We start from the raw sequence: 19,680 nt of genomic DNA on the forward strand, positions 1-19,680 counted from the left end.
CATAACGATGAAGTGTTGCAAATACTGCGACCTCCATCACCAACTCGTCAGCCCTTTTACGCGGTCAAACCCGCCCCTAAGTTGTGTATCGGGGTGAACCACCTTCCCTTGAAGAATAGTATATTTGACAATTCCCTCGCAATGTTCCGGCCGTACGCGCGCCAGCCAGATCATTTGCTGATCTTTCTTCCGGTACACAAGTACATTTGCAGAAAACTTGTGGCCGCCAACATGCGAGACGAAGAAGATTCCTGCACCACCAGGCCGAGAATCGTCTGCGTCGCGATCCAATCCCAAGGGCCGAAGATGCCTCTCTAACTCGCGCTTGATTAGTGGAGCCGTAATTCCACAGCGCGCATCTCGTCTTCGGTGTGAACAGAGCAAAACCACGTAGTCTAGTTCGCACGGTCGAGCACTCATCCCGCTATCTGGAATAGCAGAACCATTGTGACCGTTTTTCTCGTCGCTTGCGTTATCGATATATCTACGGACGAGGCTGGGCACGTCGGCTTGGGAGACGGAGTCCACAAATGTGAAAGACGGGAGAATAAGCACTGATGTGCGCTTTGATTGTTCGCCAGCTTCCTGCTCCGGGATGTGTAGATTCGATGCGGAAACCATAATTCGCTGGAATCCATTAGCATGAAGAGATCAAATCGGGGCTAACTAATTGGTCAAACTTACCCCGAGCCCCGAGTTCGCGAGGGCTGATCAAACGCCTCCATCAAACTACCCTTTTCATGCTCGACCTTCTCTTTCCAGTCGGATTGCCCCGTCGCAACGAGGACGTGTGCGTTGAACGCTTTAATGTGGCCATAAAGGGGCCTCGAATTTTCCACCTTCACCTTAGAAGGGAATTGGATTGTGCAATCGGCGCAGTCCTTTAGACAATCGGCCCCATCTTGCGCTGGATCCACCTGAGGCACGAAGTAGTTGTCCGAAGTCCGACCTAGAGAGAGTAGTGAGCGTAGCATTGCGGTGACTCGGAGGATTGGATTTTTGTGTCTCTCGGAATTCTACAGAATATCGTTGAGGATACAGTCGGGTTTTAAATCGGGCTTAAATATCGCGGTCGGTCATGGTTGCCTGGATGGAGTATGTCCGAGCTAAAACGTCCCCGGCCGTGGTTAACCCCGAAGCCCGAGTCTATCATGACAAGGTTCAAGGTTTGACTCCTTTCATTCTCCACAATAAAGCGATCGGGGAATTGGATAGAATTTAATCACCCTCCTGGCTATATCTATTTACTTTCAAATTACTTAGTAACTAACATGTTGGTGTCGGATATCTCATACTAGTCACTTAGTAAACGCCGCAGGAAATATATCACAAGGCCGACCAGCAAAAATAACTCGGGGAATTTTTATACGCTCATATCGGGGCCATTCGATAGAAATGATCATTCGGAGGTTCTCAATCATTGAAATTCATATCGGTTTGGATATTGCTCCTAAGATCATCCAATATTCCGAATTCAAGATTGTTATCGAAAGGGAACTCATCATGGAATAGCTCCGACGACGGAAAACCGAATATGTCATCAATAGGCAAATTTGAAGGCTCATTGTAATTCATCCCAAGGAAAGACAGCCGCATTTCCCACTGTAGGCTGATGGTTGGCGGCCAAGCCCTCCGAATGAACAAGCCCACTATTAGTCCACGCAGCAAGGTCGCCCATATCATTGACCCGGGTCTCCATAATTTTTAAGACCTTCTCTACTCGATCGGCTGATTCGGCATGCTCTCGAAAATGATGAATCACAGCGAGACATCGATGCGATGATTCATTTATCGTCGAAGGCTCGAAGGCTAGATCTTTACTCTTACACAAACGCGCGCAGATAAGAACAATTGCACAAATGCAAGCATCTTTTCCCCAATGTTAGTAGATAGGAGTATTAGCTATATTGGGGAATATCACTCACAATGAACCTCTCTCCCCGCTGCCATATTGGGAGGGAGTACCAGATAGGTATGTATATGATTGATCAGTTCGTGGGTGGAAATAAGGCACAACGAGCCGCATTTTGCGATACTGTGCCCTTCAAATGTTTCCTCGTACGGGATCGACACTTGATCTGAACGAGTTCTTCGAGAAGCAGCGTAAAGAAGAAGCGGCCGGAAGAGAAGAATCCGATCTGGGTCAGCTATACATCCCGGTGCAAAGTTTCTGACCCTGAAGTATTAATTTACTGGGGAAGACGACACCACACTTCTGGCAAGTCTTTGGGGACTGTATTTGACCTCAGTTAGCTGATACCATACTACGTCTTCACGCAACATGATAGGTATAAACATACATGGCGGTGACCACCCGGACCGCCGCCCTGAGCTCGCTGGTCTTCGCAGGGAGCCAGGCCTTGAGCATTCTGCTACGGTATGACATTAGCTTCTTCCTGCAGAAACCAAACAAATCTCAGCTTCACTCACTGGCCTTTAGGAAGCGCACTGGCGTTCCTCTCCTGAAGATTAACACCCTTAATCCGGGTAACCATTTCGGCAGCCCGCTGCCAGTGAAACTTGGGATTTTTGTTGCGAGCCCGGATTCCTTGCTTGACTTCAACGATTTTAAATCTCTCCCAGTTGAGCTCCTCTGCGATGAGGTATCCATCGATTTCGGCAACCATGTGCCTTTGAAGAGTTTCGCTGGTTGAAACGCGCTTTGAAAGAGGCTCCAGACTATGGGGTTATCCGGGATGTTGGAAGTCATGGCCTTGACGTAATTCATAAGGATGAAGATTACCGCTTGTTCATCGAGGTCTCCGGAAATGGCCTTATCCAGGCGGTCCTCGGCTGCGGAATGAGGTTATGGGAGTCCTGTTGGTATTTCATCCAGATTCACAGAAGATCCAGAGTCTGGCGACTCCTGGTCCTGTACTGGATCCACCTTGGAGTTTGACGAGAGATGTTGTTTCGAAGAAGATGGTGAGCGAAGGGGGAGAGTTGTTTTGTTCTACTTGGGCTGGCAACCATCGCACCTTCCTCCGGGCGCACGTAAACAACGACAGCAACTAGGGCAACTACAGCCCCAGAGACAGATATTGTCATTGGGAAATTAAAATACAGGCATAAAGTATACCATTGGCGCCCAGAGCCGGTTCGCCTACGGCGCTCCATAAGCACAGGGTGGTCAGTAGTTGTATACAGGGGTATTTTACAGTGGTGTTGCAAAAGTTTGAAACTTCCTATTGGCCTCCATTTTTGACCACTTCCAAGGTTCTAATCGCAGACTAGTAGCTACCTGGGATGGAATATATTTGCCAATTTATTCCATCTCAGGTAGCTACTAGTCCGCCATGAGAAGGCGGAGGCCAGGCCGGTCAACAAGGGCTTGGATTTTGCGGTGCCATCGTAAAATACCGCTATATGAGTACATATACAACTACTGACCACCCTGCGCTTATGGGGCGCCGTATTCGCCTTTAAAATATTCGAGACTTTTTACCAACTGGTATTCCAACGCCAAGTCTGACATGCTGGTCTGTACTTAACAGGATACTTAGATCAGAAACTAATGCATACTTGCAAGCAATATGGATTGACCTGAACTCCGTTTTAGATTTGAAAATTCCAGGATGGATGATGCTGCAAATCTTTCACTTTGAGCGAATATGGATGTCCTCATTATCCTAAAATTGTTGTTGCTTTACGTGTTGACGAAACGCCCTCAGCCTCGATAAAGAGGGGTTATTAACATGTCCAATGCTAGGATACAAAAGCACCAAATGGGACGAAAGCTGATCAAAGCTAAGATGGTGATTTGGGCGTCTATCATTTGTCCTCCACTAGTAGATTATAAGCCACAATATTCGGACAGTTCTTATGAGAAATGTTCAAGTTGATCGACAATATGATGATACCGATCTATGCATCTAGAACGGATTCTCCCAAGCCGGGCCTTTTACAGCTGCTAGCTGGTTCCTCCTCGTTTTTGTATCCTCAGAGGAAGAGGTTGGAGAGAATCTCGTTCGATAGGGCTTGGTATATCATCATCAGCCCGTCGCTCGTTGGGGAAGAAAGGGACTTCAGCGGGTAGCTCGAAAACGTCGTTCACAGGCCCCGCATCTAGTTCATTAAATCTGGCTGGGTTCTCGGCTGAAGTTTCCCCGGTCTTCTTAGAAGAATCACTGGGAACATCAGCCGGCAACTCAAAGGGCATGTCGGCGGGAGTGTTGGCGGGTAGTTCGGCAATATATTGAGCTTTGGGTTCAGCAGATAGCTCAACAGGAAATCCAGTAACTTCCTGATGGATATCCTTAGCGAGCTCCTCGTGATAAGTCTTTGAATCACCTTCGTGATTATCTCGAGCAAGCTGCTCTGTCGATGCTATTGGTGATACATCGATTTCATAATCAGGGATTCGAAACTTCTCTGAATTTAGGATCTCCATCAATGGTCCAGCCTCTGGTGGTGGCTCAACTTTGCCACTCAAAAGTTCACTTGCGGAGATGGTTATACCATACATCTTCTTATTAGCCTCTGGTCGCTCCCCAATAATCCCACCTTCCCATGACTTGCCACCGAAAATGCCTCGTGATTTCGAGTAGGCAAACATACCTGCCAGTCCTTTTGAACTCAACACACCGCTAAATTCCGCACTTCGTCCATAAGGCCCTAGTGCGACGGAGAGGTTCTTGCCTAGCGTAACTGATCCGGATTTTGTGAAGGTCTTGATTGCCTTCTCGCTATTCAGAACGAAGACGAAGTCCGTTTTTTCGAAGCCTAGCTGGGTGCCTAATCCAATTCCTCCCGTTGACATGGCTGACGGTGCAGACCATGTGCCGTCTTCAAGACGGACAACAATGAGGCCCGACCCGAAGCGAAATGAGCCTACGATTCCTGCTTTTGTGGCGGTGAAGACAGCTAAGCCCTGCGATGTATCGGTCAGCGTGGTTCGCTATAATAACTTTTTGGACTTGAGTTGCTTGCCTTGGCGCGTGATAGAATCGCGCGTGGGATGCCGAGTTCTGTATCTTCATCCTGAGCCTTTTTTGACTTAGGATACAAGAATGACCTAAGAATTTTCTCTGCCTTTGCGCATTCGCCTGAAAGGGGGGGTTTTTATCAGTATTCGAATCCTCGGTTACGTGATACTCGAGTGAAGTACACACCGGATAAAGATGATGGTATCGGGGTATGCAGCTGGCTCTGCATTTTGGCCCACTTCGATGAAGTGGAGGAGGTCGAACTAGAGCGTGATACTAAGCTCTCATTATCCGTCATGATGTCCAGGGCCGCGAGGACGAGGACAACTTTCAATATGCTTTGTGGAGCTATTCGCGCTTTCGCTGATCCAAAGTTGTGTAGCTTGGGGTCGCCAAACACAAGGATGCCAGTCAAGTTGATACTTGGTGGGGTTATTTTCAAGATATTTCTATTGTGAAAGCTCCAGCAAAGGATCAGAAACTTGAATGTGTTTGGGATGTCATGGAGGGGAAGTGCGAGGGGGCCAAGCTTTTAGGGGCAAGGCTGTCGTCGATCGGGCGTGGCCGGTTTGTGGCGCCTCGTGTTGTATTGTGGCTTGAGTCCACGGACTTGAGGATGACAGGCGTTGAAGGCAAAACATTCTCATGGATCCTTCGGCAATTCGAACATATGTATAATATCATGATTCTTGATTTTGGTCCTTTTACCTCTGAGCAATTGCTCTGGGGTCTACTGAGCCTCAGGCATTAATTCATCAACTTGAAGCTAGTACGCGTGTCGTTTGGTCGAAATGATAAGCTCTTTATTTTCAACCTTCAAGTTGTTGATATATCACAGACTGTAGGGAAATTAAAATAGCATTTGAAATGCCTGGGCTTACTTACTAGCTCTAACTTGAATTGGATATTTTCGTTTCCAATTGGACCTGTCTGGATGACTCCAAGATATTTGGGTGTTACATCCCACCAAACCGTCGAGTATACGACTGTATCTTTGTGTTCCAGATTTCCACCGGAGATATGAGGCTTTCCACTCCGAGATATGATATTCTAACGGCCGTAACAATCTCTTGAAAGAAAAGCAAAAAGAAGCCTCTGCGTGCAAGGTTGAGGCTAGTACTGGAAAAGAGTACGCGTCCGAGATCGGAGGAGCTTTCCGGATTAGGAAGGGGGTCCGCTGAGTCACTCACGAGAAAAGTGGGTCCTCTTGCCGCCGGACACGCGGGTGCGGGACAGCTTAACTGCATCGCCCCCGGAATTTTAGGGTAGATCCTCCTATATTCAATTGAACAGAAAAAGATCCAGGATTCAGTTCCAGATCCAGAATGGAGATCCAGGGTCTTGGAAATTCACCAGCCGAGAGGCCAAAGAAGCGCAGACGGCGTACAAACGCTTGTCAGCCGTGTCGCAGCCGTAAGCTACGCTGTGATCGCGAGTATCCCACGTGTACCCGGTGCTCGAAAGGCAGGACGCCCTGGAAGTGTGTCTATGAAGATGGATTTCTATGGCAAGCTCCCGCCACAGTCGGCGCTTCGAAGACATCTAATCAAGGGCCCACCGTTCCCCAACCTGAACAGACCATTCAGACGCCAACAGACTCGGGTTTGACGGTGTCGACTCGGCCGGACGCACTCGTTTCGAACACCAACCTCGGCCTCGGCCCTACGCTGGATGCTACGCCTCGAGATGGCCCACACCAGCATGAGCCCGAGAATCATATTCAGCATCATCAAAATCACCTACATAATCATCGCCATCCACATTTGCACACACATCCTAGGGGAAAGCACTCTGGGCGTGAGCGTGGATTTCTCGAGACCGTCCTCGGCGCACCCAAGGCGGCGATTAACCAGGAACCGTATGTGAATACGGGCTTGTTGCAACGGCAAAAACGATCTGCGCCGGAGCCTGACTTGCCGTTCACGTCGCAGGTCGACAGTGAAGACATCGACGAGGCAGACGAGGAAGATACATTGTCGCCGTCGCATCAATTGGATCTTTCGCCACGTATAATGATGAGGGGCCGCGAGACGAAAACACGTTATAGTGGGTCGGGCATCTATGCTAACCTCATCGCTCAGGTATGTTCGACCATTGCGTATTTCTTGTGAAAAGGAAAATTCGCCCTATCCTCAATAGCCATTGGTGTTAATTGTGAACAGTTTCCCGACATTAGGCCCTTTGCCGAAGAGATCAGAGTAACAAATCCGATCCTTTCTCAAGTCCGCCCCGATTTAGTTCGCGTCAAGAAGGGACTTTGGAAACGGGTACCTCTCAACACGCCTTTCCCTGAGCCCACGACGGCATCATTGATCGATCTCTTGCCAGCACGTGGCGTTGTTGACGAGCTCGTTGGTTTATATCTAACATACATCGAATGCCAACACCGCATCCTCCACGCCCCGTCGTTTCTACGGGAAGTGGACCAATTCTTTGCTCTGATGGATAATCCCAGCAATGTTTCTACCGGATTTCTAGTGCAGCTTCTGCTCGTTCTTGCGTGTGCGTGGAACCTTGCAGATGTAGGTAGTTTGCAGGAGAAGAGCCCAACCCCACTCAAATGCTATACTGCCGTTGAGTGGGTGCTCCATGCAGAGAAGTGGATCGACAATGCGCAAATAAAGCGGCCAGAGATAACAGCCTTGCGGCTATACATCTTGCTGGTAGTTGCGCAAAACTGCTTCGGAACCAAGCGCAGCAAAGCTTGGCTTTCAACGGGTACCCTCATTAAACAGGCAATGCTATCAGGATATCATCGTGATCCTAATAAGTATGCCCGTATCTCCGTTTTCAATAAGGAGATGCGCCGGCGGATATGGATGACCATTGTGGAACTTGATCTCCAAGTGGCTATCGATCGAGGCATGCCTCCGAATATCCAAAGTACAGACTACGATACTCTCCCTGCACTAAATATCAATGATGATGAGATTCACGAGGGAACCACGGAAGCCCCTCAGAGCCGTCCTGCTAGTGAGATTACTGATTCTTCGTTTGCAACGATCATGTACCGGTCGCTGCCCATTCGTCTCAGGGCATGTCAACTCATGCACTCTCCTCGAATCAGCTGCCGCTACGAAGAAATCCAACGGTTGGACTGGGAACTTAGTCGACATTTTTCGCGGATTCCGGTATGGTCGATATCGGAACCCAACGATCATACCAGCCAACTCAAGGTCACCCTTTGGAAAGCCATGATCGAGACAAGGCTAGCACAAAGCCTTCTTTCTATCCATACCCCATTTGCGATCGAGGCGCACCGGGAGGCGCTCTTCGCACCCTCAGCCCGCTCCCGTCTTGACGCAGCGGTGAGGATTCTTACAACGCAAAAAAGACTATATGAAATCTCACAGCCATTGTCACTTTGCATGCTGGGGGAGTGGACCGTTCAGGCCTACATCTCGATTTGCCAGCTATTATACTTGGCGAAGGAAAAGAGTGTGTACTACCTCAACCTTCTAATGTCCACACGACAAAACTAATATTGACTTTCTAGCCACTTGTGATCCTTCCAGCCCCACGTTTACACTCCATACACTACCCGGTCTTCCAGATTCTCTCATTTCACTGGTTGAGATAGCTCTCATATGTCTTGAAAACCGCTTCTTACTTGTCGTCAAGGGTGCAAAGGATTACTTCTTCCTCTCAACAATCGTTGCCTTGGTCAAGTCCAAAGTCTGGCCGGCTCAATCCATTATGTATAAGCAACAGGTTGTAGAGCGAGTCCTCTCTTTCGCACAGACACTCTTCACCCGACATGCTACCTGTGAACATCTGGGGGACCCCGGAATGGGCAGTTTCAAAGACAACCAGGTCGCTACTTTTGTTTCGACGCCAGGTATGGCGACCGTGATGCCATCCGACTTTGACGGTATTCTCCCACCGTCGAATATGGTCGTACCGGTGAGTTCACTTTGCTATCTAGATCCGATTTTTTTTTTCTTCAAGCCGTACTGACTGACCACCCCAGCCACCTGACGCTTTCGATCCCTTCCTCGACGTTTTCGACTGGGAGGATTTAACGGGAATTGCACTGGGCAATTAACCAGGCTAGGTATTTCTCGCGCAATTACACGTATATACAATCCATGTACCATATCAACTCATATAGACGATCTCCCAGCCAAAAGGGGCACCCGGAGTGTTGAGTTATTATTGTAGCCCGGCTTCGGTGGATTGATAGGCTTTGATAGCCTTTGAAACAACCCCCTGATACTTACCGATTCAGGGATGCCACTGCGAATGATTTTATCGCAGTTCTTGGCCATAAGTGGTAAACCTGCTCTTCCAAGCTCGGGGATTCGGGGCGGCCCTGATCCACTCTGAGTTCAGGTGCCGATCCTGTCACCCCTGCAAGGGTTGTAGATCACGATCATCATTGCTCCAGAAAGCTCCGACCATTCCTTCTCTCTATTTTTGTAAAAATGTGAGTTATGATATCCGTGTGTATTATGCAAGCGATTGTCATCACTAGTGGCTACACTGCACAAGGCTAGCACTAGTCTGCGAGGCCTTGCGAAGCGATGGGTCGCTTAGCGGCCCCGAAAACATCGCCCCAACGGGCCAGGGAATTGGACCCTGTGTCTGTGCTTGCGAGGCTACAAGGACAAAAATAAATCAGTTGGGTTGATATCCATATTCAAAGAAGCCAGGTCATACATACTTTCAGACCCTGTTGGGGCCGGCATGGCAGTGTCTACTGTAGAGCCCGTGGGGGCGGGGTCCATCCATTATAACAGCCAGGCAGCGATGAAACGATTCTCCCAGTGGGGCAAGGTGGCCATCTTCCATTGGATTATCTACTAGGGTATGCCAATTCACCTATTGGAACCCAAGGATAACCTGCTAATATCGCCCGTCAAGTCCTCCGTACCCTGCAGCCGAAGATTTTATAGGCTCCCCGCTCTCGGGGCCTTCGCTGTCCCGCGTCTAGCAGGGGGGAGTACCTGGAAAATACTTATTTTTATATGCACACTAGCCCCGGGGCTAAAGTATATGGAAGTACCCACTGTTGGCCACGCCTAAAACACTTGGCTTTTGTTTAGACTCGATCGGTGGACCCTGGGCTGTGCACTTTTTTTTATTCTTGCTGCCCTTGCGCATGTGGAATTTGCTTTCTCCCTATATTTAAATGTCCTTCATCGCCATCATCTACTTTGCCTATTTTACCTCCAATCGACTCTCAACCTCTTTCAGCTTTCTCACCTTAGCATGCGCCGTGCACCCTGATAGCCTGCAATCCGTCTCACTAAGCGCTGGCGCATCGCATTATCTGCGCCCAGTTGTCAATTGAATCGCCTCCCTCTAGCAGGAATAAATTCTGTACATATTCGTGAAATCATAATGCTAAGCAACAAATTGCGCACCCTGGTCCTAGTCCTAGGAGCCGCCCTGGTCGACATCAAGGGAGTGGGCGCAGCGCCGGCATCTCAAGGATCATGGAAATCCGCGTTATCGCAAGTCTTCGAGACGACCGACCGACTCCCATTACCAAATCTTGGTAACCTTGTCGCGCATGATCCAAACATCGTCCAGCACGATGACCACTACTACCTCTTCAAGGGCGGACACCATGTCCCGATCTTCAAAGCCGACAATCTCAGTGGACCCTGGGCCCAGATCGGCACCGTGCTAGACGATAATAGCATTATTGACGTCGGGAACCGGTCGCGACCCTGGGCCCCGACGACAATCTTCAAAAATGGCACCTTTTATTGCTATTATACACTCAGCACCCACGGGAGCCGCAATAGCGCGATTGGGGTTGCGACGACCACTAAGCTAGACGGCACTCCGTGGAAGGATCACGGTGCTGTGATTCGAACGGGTGAGGGGAAGGGCTCTGATGTGTTCCCATTCACCCAGACGAATGCCATCGATGCGTCATTCATCACCGACCAGGAAACTGGAAAGTCATATCTCAATTATGGCAGTTTCTGGCATAATATCTGGCAAATTCCGCTCGCCGATGATCTTCTCTCTATTGAGGAGCCGCAGCATCCTGATGCGGTTCAGTTGACCTTTATGCCGGATCAGAAGGTTAAGCCGGAGGAAGGGTCTTGGATGAGCTATCATGATGGTTATTATTATACTTGGTTTAGCCGTGGCCAGTGTTGCAAGTTTGGTGAGAAGGAGGGTGGGTTCCCTAGTCGGGGCCAGGAATATAATATTCATGTTGGACGGTCGCGGAATGTCCGCGGTCCGTTTGTTGATAAAGATGGGGATTCACTTGTGGATGGTGGTGGCACGGCTGTCTATGCTTCAAATCATGGGCTCGTTTATGCGCCTGGTGGTCTGGGAGTGTTGGCTGGGAATGACTCGACCCCGGATATTCTCTATTACCACTACCTCAACACGAGTATTGGGTTCAAGGATGGAGTAAGTTTGAACAACCCTCTTGCAATTTGAACAATGGGCTAAATGTTTTTGTTTCTCTCTTTCTAGGATGCCCGTCTCGGCTGGAATGTGTTAAAATATGAGGACGGTTGGCCTGAAGTTACAAGCGTGAGTGCTGGTTCCATATTCAGCCTTCCCAGCTGGCTCTATCTGACGACTCTAATGGGTGAGCCTCGTCTTGTATTCCCTTGGACGGCCTTTCGCTAATTTTCCCAGGGTTCTGGCTCTGTATCTGGTCCTAGCGAACCTGACCACAGGCCTTCAAGTTCATTTTCATTTGAAATTGTGTTCAGCGATTCATATATCTCATGAGCGATGGCGTTGGGTAACAACCCTGGGATCCTTTTATATTTCTTGATTTTAGATTGCATGTACATGATCATTACATTCTGCATGGTAGATGGTTTAGATTTGGACATACAATACAGCGAAACATTTTCACATGCTCCATCTGGCTCCACGGTACACATCACTCCTAGTATTTCATGGATCCCATCCACCATCCACGCTGTAGACTTGTCCGGTCGTATACGAGGCCGCATCACTCAATAGGAACACGACTGTCTGGGCAACTTCCTCGGGTGTTCCAACCCGGGGGATGACAGAGGGAGGCACTGCTGGACCACCCTGAATAACAGCCGCCTGGTCAAGCAAAGGTGTTTGGATCGAGCCACTAATGAAGATGTCAGATCAAATCAAGTCGCGTCACATCGCCTGTAGTTTCCCTTCGATAGAACAAACTTACGGAGCAACAGCATTAATCCGAATCTGCGGGCCCACCTCCTTTGCAACAGACCTCGTCAACCCAACAACCCCATGCTTCGTTGTCGAATAAGCCGCATGCAATGGAAATCCCCGAAGTCCTTGAATACTTGACGCATTGACAATACTCCCCATCCCCTTACCGTCGGGCCCACATGCCATGATTGCCCGCAGCTCCGCCCGCAGGCAATACATCATTCCGGAAAGATTCACCCGCACCAACATATCCCACTCGTCGTCCTCTTGGTCGACAAAGCGGCCAACCCCGTGCTGTTTACCGATTGCCCCGGCCATGTTCGCTGCACCGTCCAATTTGCCAAACCGTGAGACAGTCGCGCTGATCCAGTCGTTCACGGCCGCCGCGCTTCCGATGTCCACGACCGTTGTCATGATATTCTCGGCGTTGGGCTTCGTTCCGCTGCTGGTGTTTTTGGTGATCTCTTGCACTGCGGTTGCGAGGGTTTTCTCGGAGATGTCGGCTAGTGAGAGGCTTGCGCCGCGGGCGTGGAGCTGCTTTGCGACGGCGAGACCGATTCCACCAAGGCCTGTCACCACATAGACCTTGTCCTGAAATGAGTCCATGCTGTTTGGTGGGTTGTAGGGTTTCGCTTGGTGATTCGTAGGGAGTTGTTGAGGGGAATATGACTCCCAAGCAAAGATTGAGAAAGAGACGGTATTTTCAGGCGGGGTCGGAGATGCCCCGTGTTACATTGTGGTGGACGATCGAGTGACAATTCTTTTGTGTCATTCATGGGGAATTTTGTGGAGTAGCGGGTCTTTTGACAGTTGATGTTTCATCCGGCACGGCTAAATTGGGGAATCGCACCCCACTCTGGTGATGATGGACTGATAGTAGTGGGGGTTCCAAGGGTTCAATGCCCAGGTGGATAGATATCAGCAACTCTACGGCTTCCAAATTGGCCATCTTCTCCACATAGCAATTTCGAAAAACTGGTATAAAGCGATTTTGAAGCGTATGCGAATACACATATGTTCTTTATGCTCCATCATCTTCATCTCATGCAAGGCCACAGCATACTACTATGCCTCGTATTCTGTATCGCGGAATCAGCTGACAAGCTCAGAGGCCAGATTTTGATACTCTTGGAGCAGAATACCGAGTTCCCCAAATGTCTGGAGTGCTTCCCACCACTCCCTGCCCATTTAGACCATCGCCCATAATGGATTCATTCTAAAGTTGCGTGGCAACAGAGAATGGAATATCCATCTGGCCATGCTAATGGCGTTTTGGGGCCTACGATCATACCACGATAACAGAAATTTCTTTCCAGTTACCTCCAATGCTGACTTGGGAAGTGTTTGCATGCTCTGGTCATCCTGGACTGCAACAAGCCAGGGCAATCCGGAAGCTCACTCGATGAATTTGAGATACTCGCACGGCTCAGGTTGGGATTGCCATCGACATCCCATAGCTACCGGCGTAGCTATCGGTGTAGAAAGCGTAAATTGTATGCGAAGCGGAGGAATTGGATTCATCCAGGTAGAAGGACCGTATAGGAGCGGGTTTCTGGAGCTTGGGAGGAAAGGGTTCCGAGGTGGGAATAGTGAAAAAGAGTTCAACCAGGTTCAGGAGGTCAAAGTGGTAGAAAACATGGAAGATACGATCAGGGCTAATCAATCACGGCAGTGCTAGCAGAATACCACACACACACACACACAACAACTGCTATGGCCAGATGCTAACTCAATATAGTAGAGGTAAATAAGGTAAAATTGGGGCCCATTCTAAATCTGAAATTCAAATCCCCACAAGGAACGCCCAGTCCTGCCGTGGTTCTATGAGGCTTGGTCGGACCTCGTCACTTTATGGAGCCAAGCGTGGTTATTTCTATTTTTTCATACTAGCATTCTGACAAGGCTAGAAGCCCGTGTTGAGTTCTTGATATCAACAAGATGGACCTACCCCGCATATCACCAGAGAATCTACAGCAACTGTCCGCTTGACTGTGTCCCGTGGACCGTAGACCGGCAGAAACCAGGGGGTTTGTTTTAAGGCTCAGCTCGCCCTTGTAGTTTTAGATTGAGTAAGCTTAAAGTCAGCCTCCAACCCTCGTGTATGAACCATGCCATGGTCCAAACTCGGAATCGAGGAGCACTCCAAGTTGGCATTTCGCGGCAAGTCTTGGCCAAATAAGGCAAGCTCTGGTCCGCAATCCAATATTTTCATCCAATTTACTTCTCAATCTACTGCGGAGCCTTGTTCTCGTGAAACATGTGGTACACTCTCCTTGTGCCAATGTCACTGGTCAACGACATTTTCGAGATCCACAATTGCAAACGAGGCTGGGACTATGTACAGCCTACTACCACTTGGCGGCCCCAATCAACATGCCCAGTTGGCCGGTCCTTGTCTTCTGCATAGACCATTTCATGCGGCTCTCCTTTTAAGGGTCTTAGATCATTTTCCCTCCGCGACCCTACCCTCTCCGTATCGCCTCCACTTTTTCTCAATTTCTGAATTCGCATCCCTTAAAAAGTCCATTCGACGAGCAGTCGTCTTTTCCCGCCTCGATGTCTGTCAAAATCGAGCCCGGTTATTCCATTCGCCGGATTGGCGATTGCAATGAAGATGAAACTCAAACTGCGGGTGCAAACGAGTACGTCGTCTGTTGTCCAAAGGGACACGAGCTATCACTTCAGCAACGTTCAAGCGACTTGAACTGGCTATGCTTAACCTCGGAGACACAATCTTTCAATAAAGTGTGCGCGAACTCAACTTGGGACTTGTGGTACGCGGAGGGGTTCTTGTGCTGCGAACCTGGCATGATCGGGTATCTTAGTAAAGATTCAGGTGGTGACATCAGAAAATCGACTTTTGGTTGCAATACAGATGCATATATCAAGAATAATGGCACTAAGCTGAATATTGAACGCGGCACACGCTCGACTCCTGATTGTATGTCATTTGCGGTTCCCGTTCCACTGTCCCCCATCGATTCCCATTATTTCATCGCAATAACTGCTTGACATCTGACTGACTCATTCAAAGATCCTGACTCTGGAAATTCCACTACGAATAACAGCACCACTAAAACTTCGAATAACGGTACGCCTAACGGTGCAAATATGCTTTCGAATAACGACCCGAACGATGGTCCGAATAAAGGCGCGATAGCTGGCGGAGTTGTTGGGGTGTCTGCGGCATACTCATAATTGCCGTCGTTATATTTCTTCTTCTCCGTCGCCGTCGTCGCTCGAAAATATCCAGCAATTCCAAGTCGCATACAGGCTCCGAATTTGAGCAGAGTCCAGCCGAAGTTGAAGGAGAAGGTAGACCATTGGGTGAACTGAATGACACCGCTTCTAAACGAAACGAGCTTGAGGCCGACAAAGTATCACGACAGGAGTTGGCTGCCAGTGGCCACGCATTCAAGAAGACGAATGAAGTGCCGCCCTCTGAGCTAGCTTGATGCATGATATTCTGGAATTATAGAAAGAACTTGAGCGAGGATCGAAGCTTTCTGAGGCATTTCAGATATTTATAATGGAGTTCAGGAGGGAAATCGAAATATCCGCTATATCACATCTGCCATTGAAATTCTTCCCCACCAAACGAATGACATTCCAAGGATGTGGGATGACAAAAAGCAGTTACTTTCATAGATCAGTTTTGCACCCTCTAATAACGCTCCGAGAAAAGAATAATTATATTTCACCTATATCATTCTAGCTACTAGTTCGTTCACTCTCTCTCTGGGTAGTTCTTGGCGCAAAAGCCATCCAATATGCCAGATAGTATCCTCCTGAGACTTAATCGACTGCTTCAAGTGAGGCCAAATATTGAAATGGCCGTGCGGCATACCAGGGTAAGCATCAAGCTTGACCTCGACGCCGCTTTCTTCTAGGGCCTTTGCATAAACCAGACCGTCATCGCGAAGAATGTCCAACCCAGCGATCTGAACATACGTTCGAGGAAGAGCCAAGTCAGACCATGGAAGTGGGGTGGTGAAGGGCGTGAAATTCTCGGACAGAAAGTTTTGCTGGTACAAAGCCTCGTACCCTTCAATAGACTTTGAGTCAAGGCCTGGATTTCCAGGAGCATTCGCATTCTGCTCTCGAGATAGCCACAGCGCTTTGTATTTCGCCGGCAGTGTCTCTTCACTGGTGCACACTGGGACACTGGTCAAAACTCCGGTGATCGGCGGAGAAAGCTTTTCTCTAGCAGCACGATGAGCAGTGATAATGGAAAGGTTGCCACCAGCCGATCCACCACCAATCACAAATCCTTTGGACAGGTCTGCATCGAGAGCTGACGGGTTGCCTGATACCCATTTCACAGTATCCCATACATCGTTCGGGGCAAATGGGAATTTGTACTCCGGCGCTAGGCGATAGGAGAGTTGAACAACCGTAGCTTTGTATAAGTGCGCGATCGCACGGGCCCAGTTGATGCACTGGGTGTTGGATCCCATGATGAACCCTCCACCGAATATGAGGACCACCGCTGGATTGGCCGAAGATGAGTTGAGCGGCTTGATTATGTTTAGTTCGCTTTGATGTCCGTCGCGCATTGTGATATTGATCACAGATTCCTGCGTATCAAATGTTGGGCAAGTCTCGTATAGCTTGTTCGCCATGGCGTCAACCATTCCTCGCAATTGCTCAACGGGTAGCGAAAAGTCAAACTTGGGAGCTGGAGTATGTTTAAGGACCTGTAGCATCACCGTCAGGGCATGTAGAGGAATAAATGTCGATCTTACTTACCTCTTCAAGCTCTGGGTCGATAATACCCATTTTGAGGACATCCTCTTTTGTCTTGTAGTGATACATTTTCGTCGATGAGTAAGTTTTGCTGGTAGTGTGATGTATAAGGCTCATTCAAGTGACGCTGTCTTTTATTCTACTTCTCCTTGATTTATGAGGCGAATATAGAGCCATTTATAGGAGAACTGCGTGTAGTAGTTCTATGAAAACTGACAGAGGTCCGATCATGATGATTCATTTACATTCACGATGATCTGCCGTACTGATTGGTGCGCGGTACGAAGTGGGCCCATATCAACTTGAGCCCGATTTACGACTAGTAGAATATCGGAGATACTTTACCAATCGGACAATTTGATTTTAGTATAATGGCATAGAATCACTGCATTGGGCCATATCCAGCGCGCTGTATGAATCTTGGAAAAGTTCAATATCGCCAAAAGTCTACCCGGGAAGTCTTTTCTCGCTCGTCGCTGCCCAGGTGAGCTACCTCAGATTTGAATTCAAGTCATTCTTTGATACCCATCGGATTATACAGACCTATAAATGGCTTTCTCTATTGGCGGAGCACTAAGGCTTTCAAAATTTCCACTGCTCACACCAATGTTTTATCAACTTCGGCGATACTGCCTCCGCCTGTCGCATCGCCAAACTATACGACTCAGCACGCGTCGTAGACATTGTAATTCCCTTCGAGCCCATCTTCACACCCTCCGCTGCCAATCGATATGTATCAAGCAGTTTGACCGCTGGGTTTTTTTCTATGCTCAAGGAATCAACCTGACTCTTTTCGAGTGCACATATCCACTCTTTAAACGAGACGAGCTTTTGGATTCTTTCGCCGTAAAAGTCACGTAGCGTGGGTATGAGACTAGACCAGTCTGTTGGTTTCGGATTGAGCGCATGGAAATACCCGGTCACTTCTTCTGCTGGGCGAGGACAAGTCACACCGGAGACGTCCAACACCATACTGGCAATATCTTCAACTGGTGCCCACCCAATGTTGTCAAGTGTGCCAAGCGAGTCAGGCAGGAGGCCTAGGTATAGGGAGCTTCGGACCAAGCTTGGAGGCCACTCTTGTGGATTCCATTTGCCTTTCTTCCCGCGCGGGCCCGCAATTTGACCAACTCGAACTATAACGCTTGGCACGCCTGATTCCTTCGCGGCTTTGTCAAGAATGATGCTGCTCGCGAGCTTTGACTGGCCGTACCCAAGCATGGCGAGGGACCAATCTGGAAGAGCCTTCTCGGGTACAGGTACTTCCGGAGCTGGCCAATTTTCTACAGTTCCAATAGTGGAAATAAACGTTGAATGCACGACTTTTCTCGTCTCCTTTGCGGAAAAGTCAACCAGGTGACGTACTCCTCGGATTTGTGGCTCAAATGACCCTACGGACATGTTGAAATTCACAGGCCAAGCATTGTGGATTACATATAGAATATAGCGACCTGTGAAGATGACGCCGAAAATGACCACTTTTGACGCCAGAAACGGCTGCCTTTCCACCCGTAACTTTGGTCGTCCAGCAGCCCCTTGACCGCCCACTGCCCTGTAACACCACTACTCTGCACCCGCCCAGAGCCGCAAAACAGCATGTCAGAGAGAATGCCTAAATGCCACTGATGCGAGACGCCACCAAGTGCCCCACCCCATGCTAGCGGTTGGACAGCGTCGATCTTTGATTCCACAGGGCCAACTCGCCCGTATGTGGGTTGGAACCCAAGGATGGAATCCCCTGGGGGAATTCACTCTTGGGTCCAATCCCACCCACAGGCAAATTGGCTCTGTGTGAGCTCTCCCCCAAGTGCCTATCTCTGCGAAGGCAGAGCGACCCTGTGGATGCTTTGCCCCACGGCACCGTCTGAAGCTTCCCAGCTTCGGAGCGCTATACGCCTTGTATGTAGTAAGCTCTTATTACAAGCGACCTATGAGCAAATTTATCCTGAATGCGAAACAGGGGTTATAATCATTTGCACTTCGATATGACTCGCGTGGACGTCACCATGCCATGCCACCAAGCTAGGCTCCCAGGAGTAGAGTGCCGGCTACTAGGAACGACAGAGCTTGCCAAGAACACAATACATGCTTGCGTAAGATTCGCGACATGATGTAGATAACAGCATCAAGGACAAAGCAGGGTTGAGAAGCATGGTTGAGTGATGGGTCGATGAGCGAATACCTCGTATTTCTTGGCGCTGGGGGCAATGATACATGTCTTTTCTTGCCTTCAACTACTTAACATCTGATGGGTCCTCAGGTACCCTCTTCACCCTCCTTAGCCAAGTCCCTAGATCAAAGGTGCCGTCGCTCAAGTCTCTGACATTGCCGACAAATTTAAAAACATGACCAAAGTCATCCACGGGCTCATTCCCATCGATATAGTTGATGCGACATGGATCGGCCCGATAATTGTCCGTTTCATAGCTAGCAAGCCTCTCCCCATGCTCTTCTGTCTCGACATGATGACAACGCCCTGAACAACCTTTTCCGGGGCATCTAGGATAGCTGGACACTGACCCCATAGCTTGCATTCATAGCCTGTAATGGAGGCGGGTCAAAGTTGTGGCTCGGTTTCCAAGCCAAGGACATCTCGCAGCATAGCTGGGTCAGACAGGGTACCGTAGAAGAAATAAGGGCCGGTTGGCGCAGCGAATGAATCTGTATGAGGTGGTGGTCTTTCGAGCTGGAAAAAATAGCCAGGAGGGGCAGCTTTCAGCTTCATGACGAACGGGGAGACTTCCGAGCTGAGATCTTCGGGCGGGGGAGGTGGTGGAGTAGGAGGAGGAGGAGGAGGAAGAGGAGGAGGAACAGAGCCAGCAGCGGCTCCGTTGTCTCTTTTGCGTTCATACATTTGTTCAGTTGAATGAAAACA

The 19,680-nt window shown here is 49.1% G+C and overlaps 11 protein-coding genes across 11 annotated transcripts; 4 read left to right on the top strand and 7 right to left on the bottom strand.

The window, feature by feature from the left end:
• Positions 1 to 36: 36 nt before the first annotated feature.
• Positions 37 to 974, bottom strand: N7509_004848 (sucrase/ferredoxin-like domain-containing protein; the record flags this gene model as incomplete). The annotated part of the gene is made up of 3 exons (XM_056629485.1): positions 37 to 627; positions 685 to 707; positions 731 to 974. 3 exons carry the CDS (start codon positions 972 to 974, stop codon positions 37 to 39), a joined length of 858 nt encoding a protein of 285 aa, XP_056488787.1.
• A 587-nt stretch (positions 975 to 1,561) lies between these two features.
• On the bottom strand, positions 1,562 to 1,950 carry N7509_004849 (uncharacterized protein; the record flags this gene model as incomplete). Its single annotated transcript, XM_056629486.1, has 2 exons — positions 1,562 to 1,809; positions 1,926 to 1,950. 2 exons carry the CDS (start codon positions 1,948 to 1,950, stop codon positions 1,562 to 1,564), a joined length of 273 nt encoding a protein of 90 aa, XP_056488788.1.
• A 350-nt stretch (positions 1,951 to 2,300) lies between these two features.
• Positions 2,301 to 2,654, top strand: N7509_004850 (uncharacterized protein; the record flags this gene model as incomplete). The annotated part of the gene is made up of 2 exons (XM_056629487.1): positions 2,301 to 2,377; positions 2,441 to 2,654. The coding sequence occupies 2 exons, from the start codon at positions 2,301 to 2,303 to the stop codon at positions 2,652 to 2,654; spliced, it is 291 nt and encodes a 96-aa protein (XP_056488789.1).
• A 1,256-nt stretch (positions 2,655 to 3,910) lies between these two features.
• Positions 3,911 to 5,223, bottom strand: N7509_004851 (lipid-binding SYLF domain-containing protein; the record flags this gene model as incomplete). The annotated part of the gene is made up of 3 exons (XM_056629488.1): positions 3,911 to 4,870; positions 4,930 to 5,045; positions 5,112 to 5,223. 3 exons carry the CDS (start codon positions 5,221 to 5,223, stop codon positions 3,911 to 3,913), a joined length of 1,188 nt encoding a protein of 395 aa, XP_056488790.1.
• A 1,027-nt stretch (positions 5,224 to 6,250) lies between these two features.
• Positions 6,251 to 8,970, top strand: N7509_004852 (putative C6 transcription factor; the record flags this gene model as incomplete). The annotated part of the gene is made up of 4 exons (XM_056629489.1): positions 6,251 to 7,006; positions 7,088 to 8,363; positions 8,422 to 8,828; positions 8,896 to 8,970. The coding sequence occupies 4 exons, from the start codon at positions 6,251 to 6,253 to the stop codon at positions 8,968 to 8,970; spliced, it is 2,514 nt and encodes an 837-aa protein (XP_056488791.1).
• A 1,298-nt stretch (positions 8,971 to 10,268) lies between these two features.
• On the top strand, positions 10,269 to 11,563 carry N7509_004853 (uncharacterized protein; the record flags this gene model as incomplete). Its single annotated transcript, XM_056629490.1, has 3 exons — positions 10,269 to 11,303; positions 11,370 to 11,487; positions 11,538 to 11,563. The coding sequence occupies 3 exons, from the start codon at positions 10,269 to 10,271 to the stop codon at positions 11,561 to 11,563; spliced, it is 1,179 nt and encodes a 392-aa protein (XP_056488792.1).
• A 241-nt stretch (positions 11,564 to 11,804) lies between these two features.
• N7509_004854 (SDR family NAD(P)-dependent oxidoreductase) lies at positions 11,805 to 12,665 on the bottom strand (the record flags this gene model as incomplete). The annotated part of the gene is made up of 2 exons (XM_056629491.1): positions 11,805 to 11,994; positions 12,067 to 12,665. 2 exons carry the CDS (start codon positions 12,663 to 12,665, stop codon positions 11,805 to 11,807), a joined length of 789 nt encoding a protein of 262 aa, XP_056488793.1.
• A 1,950-nt stretch (positions 12,666 to 14,615) lies between these two features.
• Positions 14,616 to 15,514, top strand: N7509_004855 (uncharacterized protein; the record flags this gene model as incomplete). The annotated part of the gene is made up of 2 exons (XM_056629492.1): positions 14,616 to 15,000; positions 15,333 to 15,514. The coding sequence occupies 2 exons, from the start codon at positions 14,616 to 14,618 to the stop codon at positions 15,512 to 15,514; spliced, it is 567 nt and encodes a 188-aa protein (XP_056488794.1).
• A 246-nt stretch (positions 15,515 to 15,760) lies between these two features.
• N7509_004856 (alpha/beta hydrolase) lies at positions 15,761 to 16,874 on the bottom strand (the record flags this gene model as incomplete). The annotated part of the gene is made up of 2 exons (XM_056629493.1): positions 15,761 to 16,756; positions 16,809 to 16,874. The coding sequence occupies 2 exons, from the start codon at positions 16,872 to 16,874 to the stop codon at positions 15,761 to 15,763; spliced, it is 1,062 nt and encodes a 353-aa protein (XP_056488795.1).
• Positions 16,875 to 17,387: 513 nt separating this feature from the next.
• Positions 17,388 to 18,206, bottom strand: N7509_004857 (Male sterility NAD-binding; the record flags this gene model as incomplete). The annotated part of the gene is made up of 1 exon (XM_056629494.1): positions 17,388 to 18,206. One exon carries the CDS (start codon positions 18,204 to 18,206, stop codon positions 17,388 to 17,390), a length of 819 nt encoding a protein of 272 aa, XP_056488796.1.
• A 1,156-nt stretch (positions 18,207 to 19,362) lies between these two features.
• N7509_004858 (uncharacterized protein) lies at positions 19,363 to 19,659 on the bottom strand (the record flags this gene model as incomplete). Its single annotated transcript, XM_056629495.1, has 1 exon — positions 19,363 to 19,659. The coding sequence occupies one exon, from the start codon at positions 19,657 to 19,659 to the stop codon at positions 19,363 to 19,365; it is 297 nt and encodes a 98-aa protein (XP_056488797.1).
• Between the last annotated feature and the right edge of the window lie 21 nt (positions 19,660 to 19,680).

This window comes from Penicillium cosmopolitanum (assembly GCF_028827165.1).
Source record: "Penicillium cosmopolitanum strain IBT 29677 chromosome Unknown utg000006l:49.0-5199605.0:1.0-5204138.0, whole genome shotgun sequence".
Taxonomy (NCBI): domain Eukaryota; kingdom Fungi; phylum Ascomycota; class Eurotiomycetes; order Eurotiales; family Aspergillaceae; genus Penicillium; species Penicillium cosmopolitanum.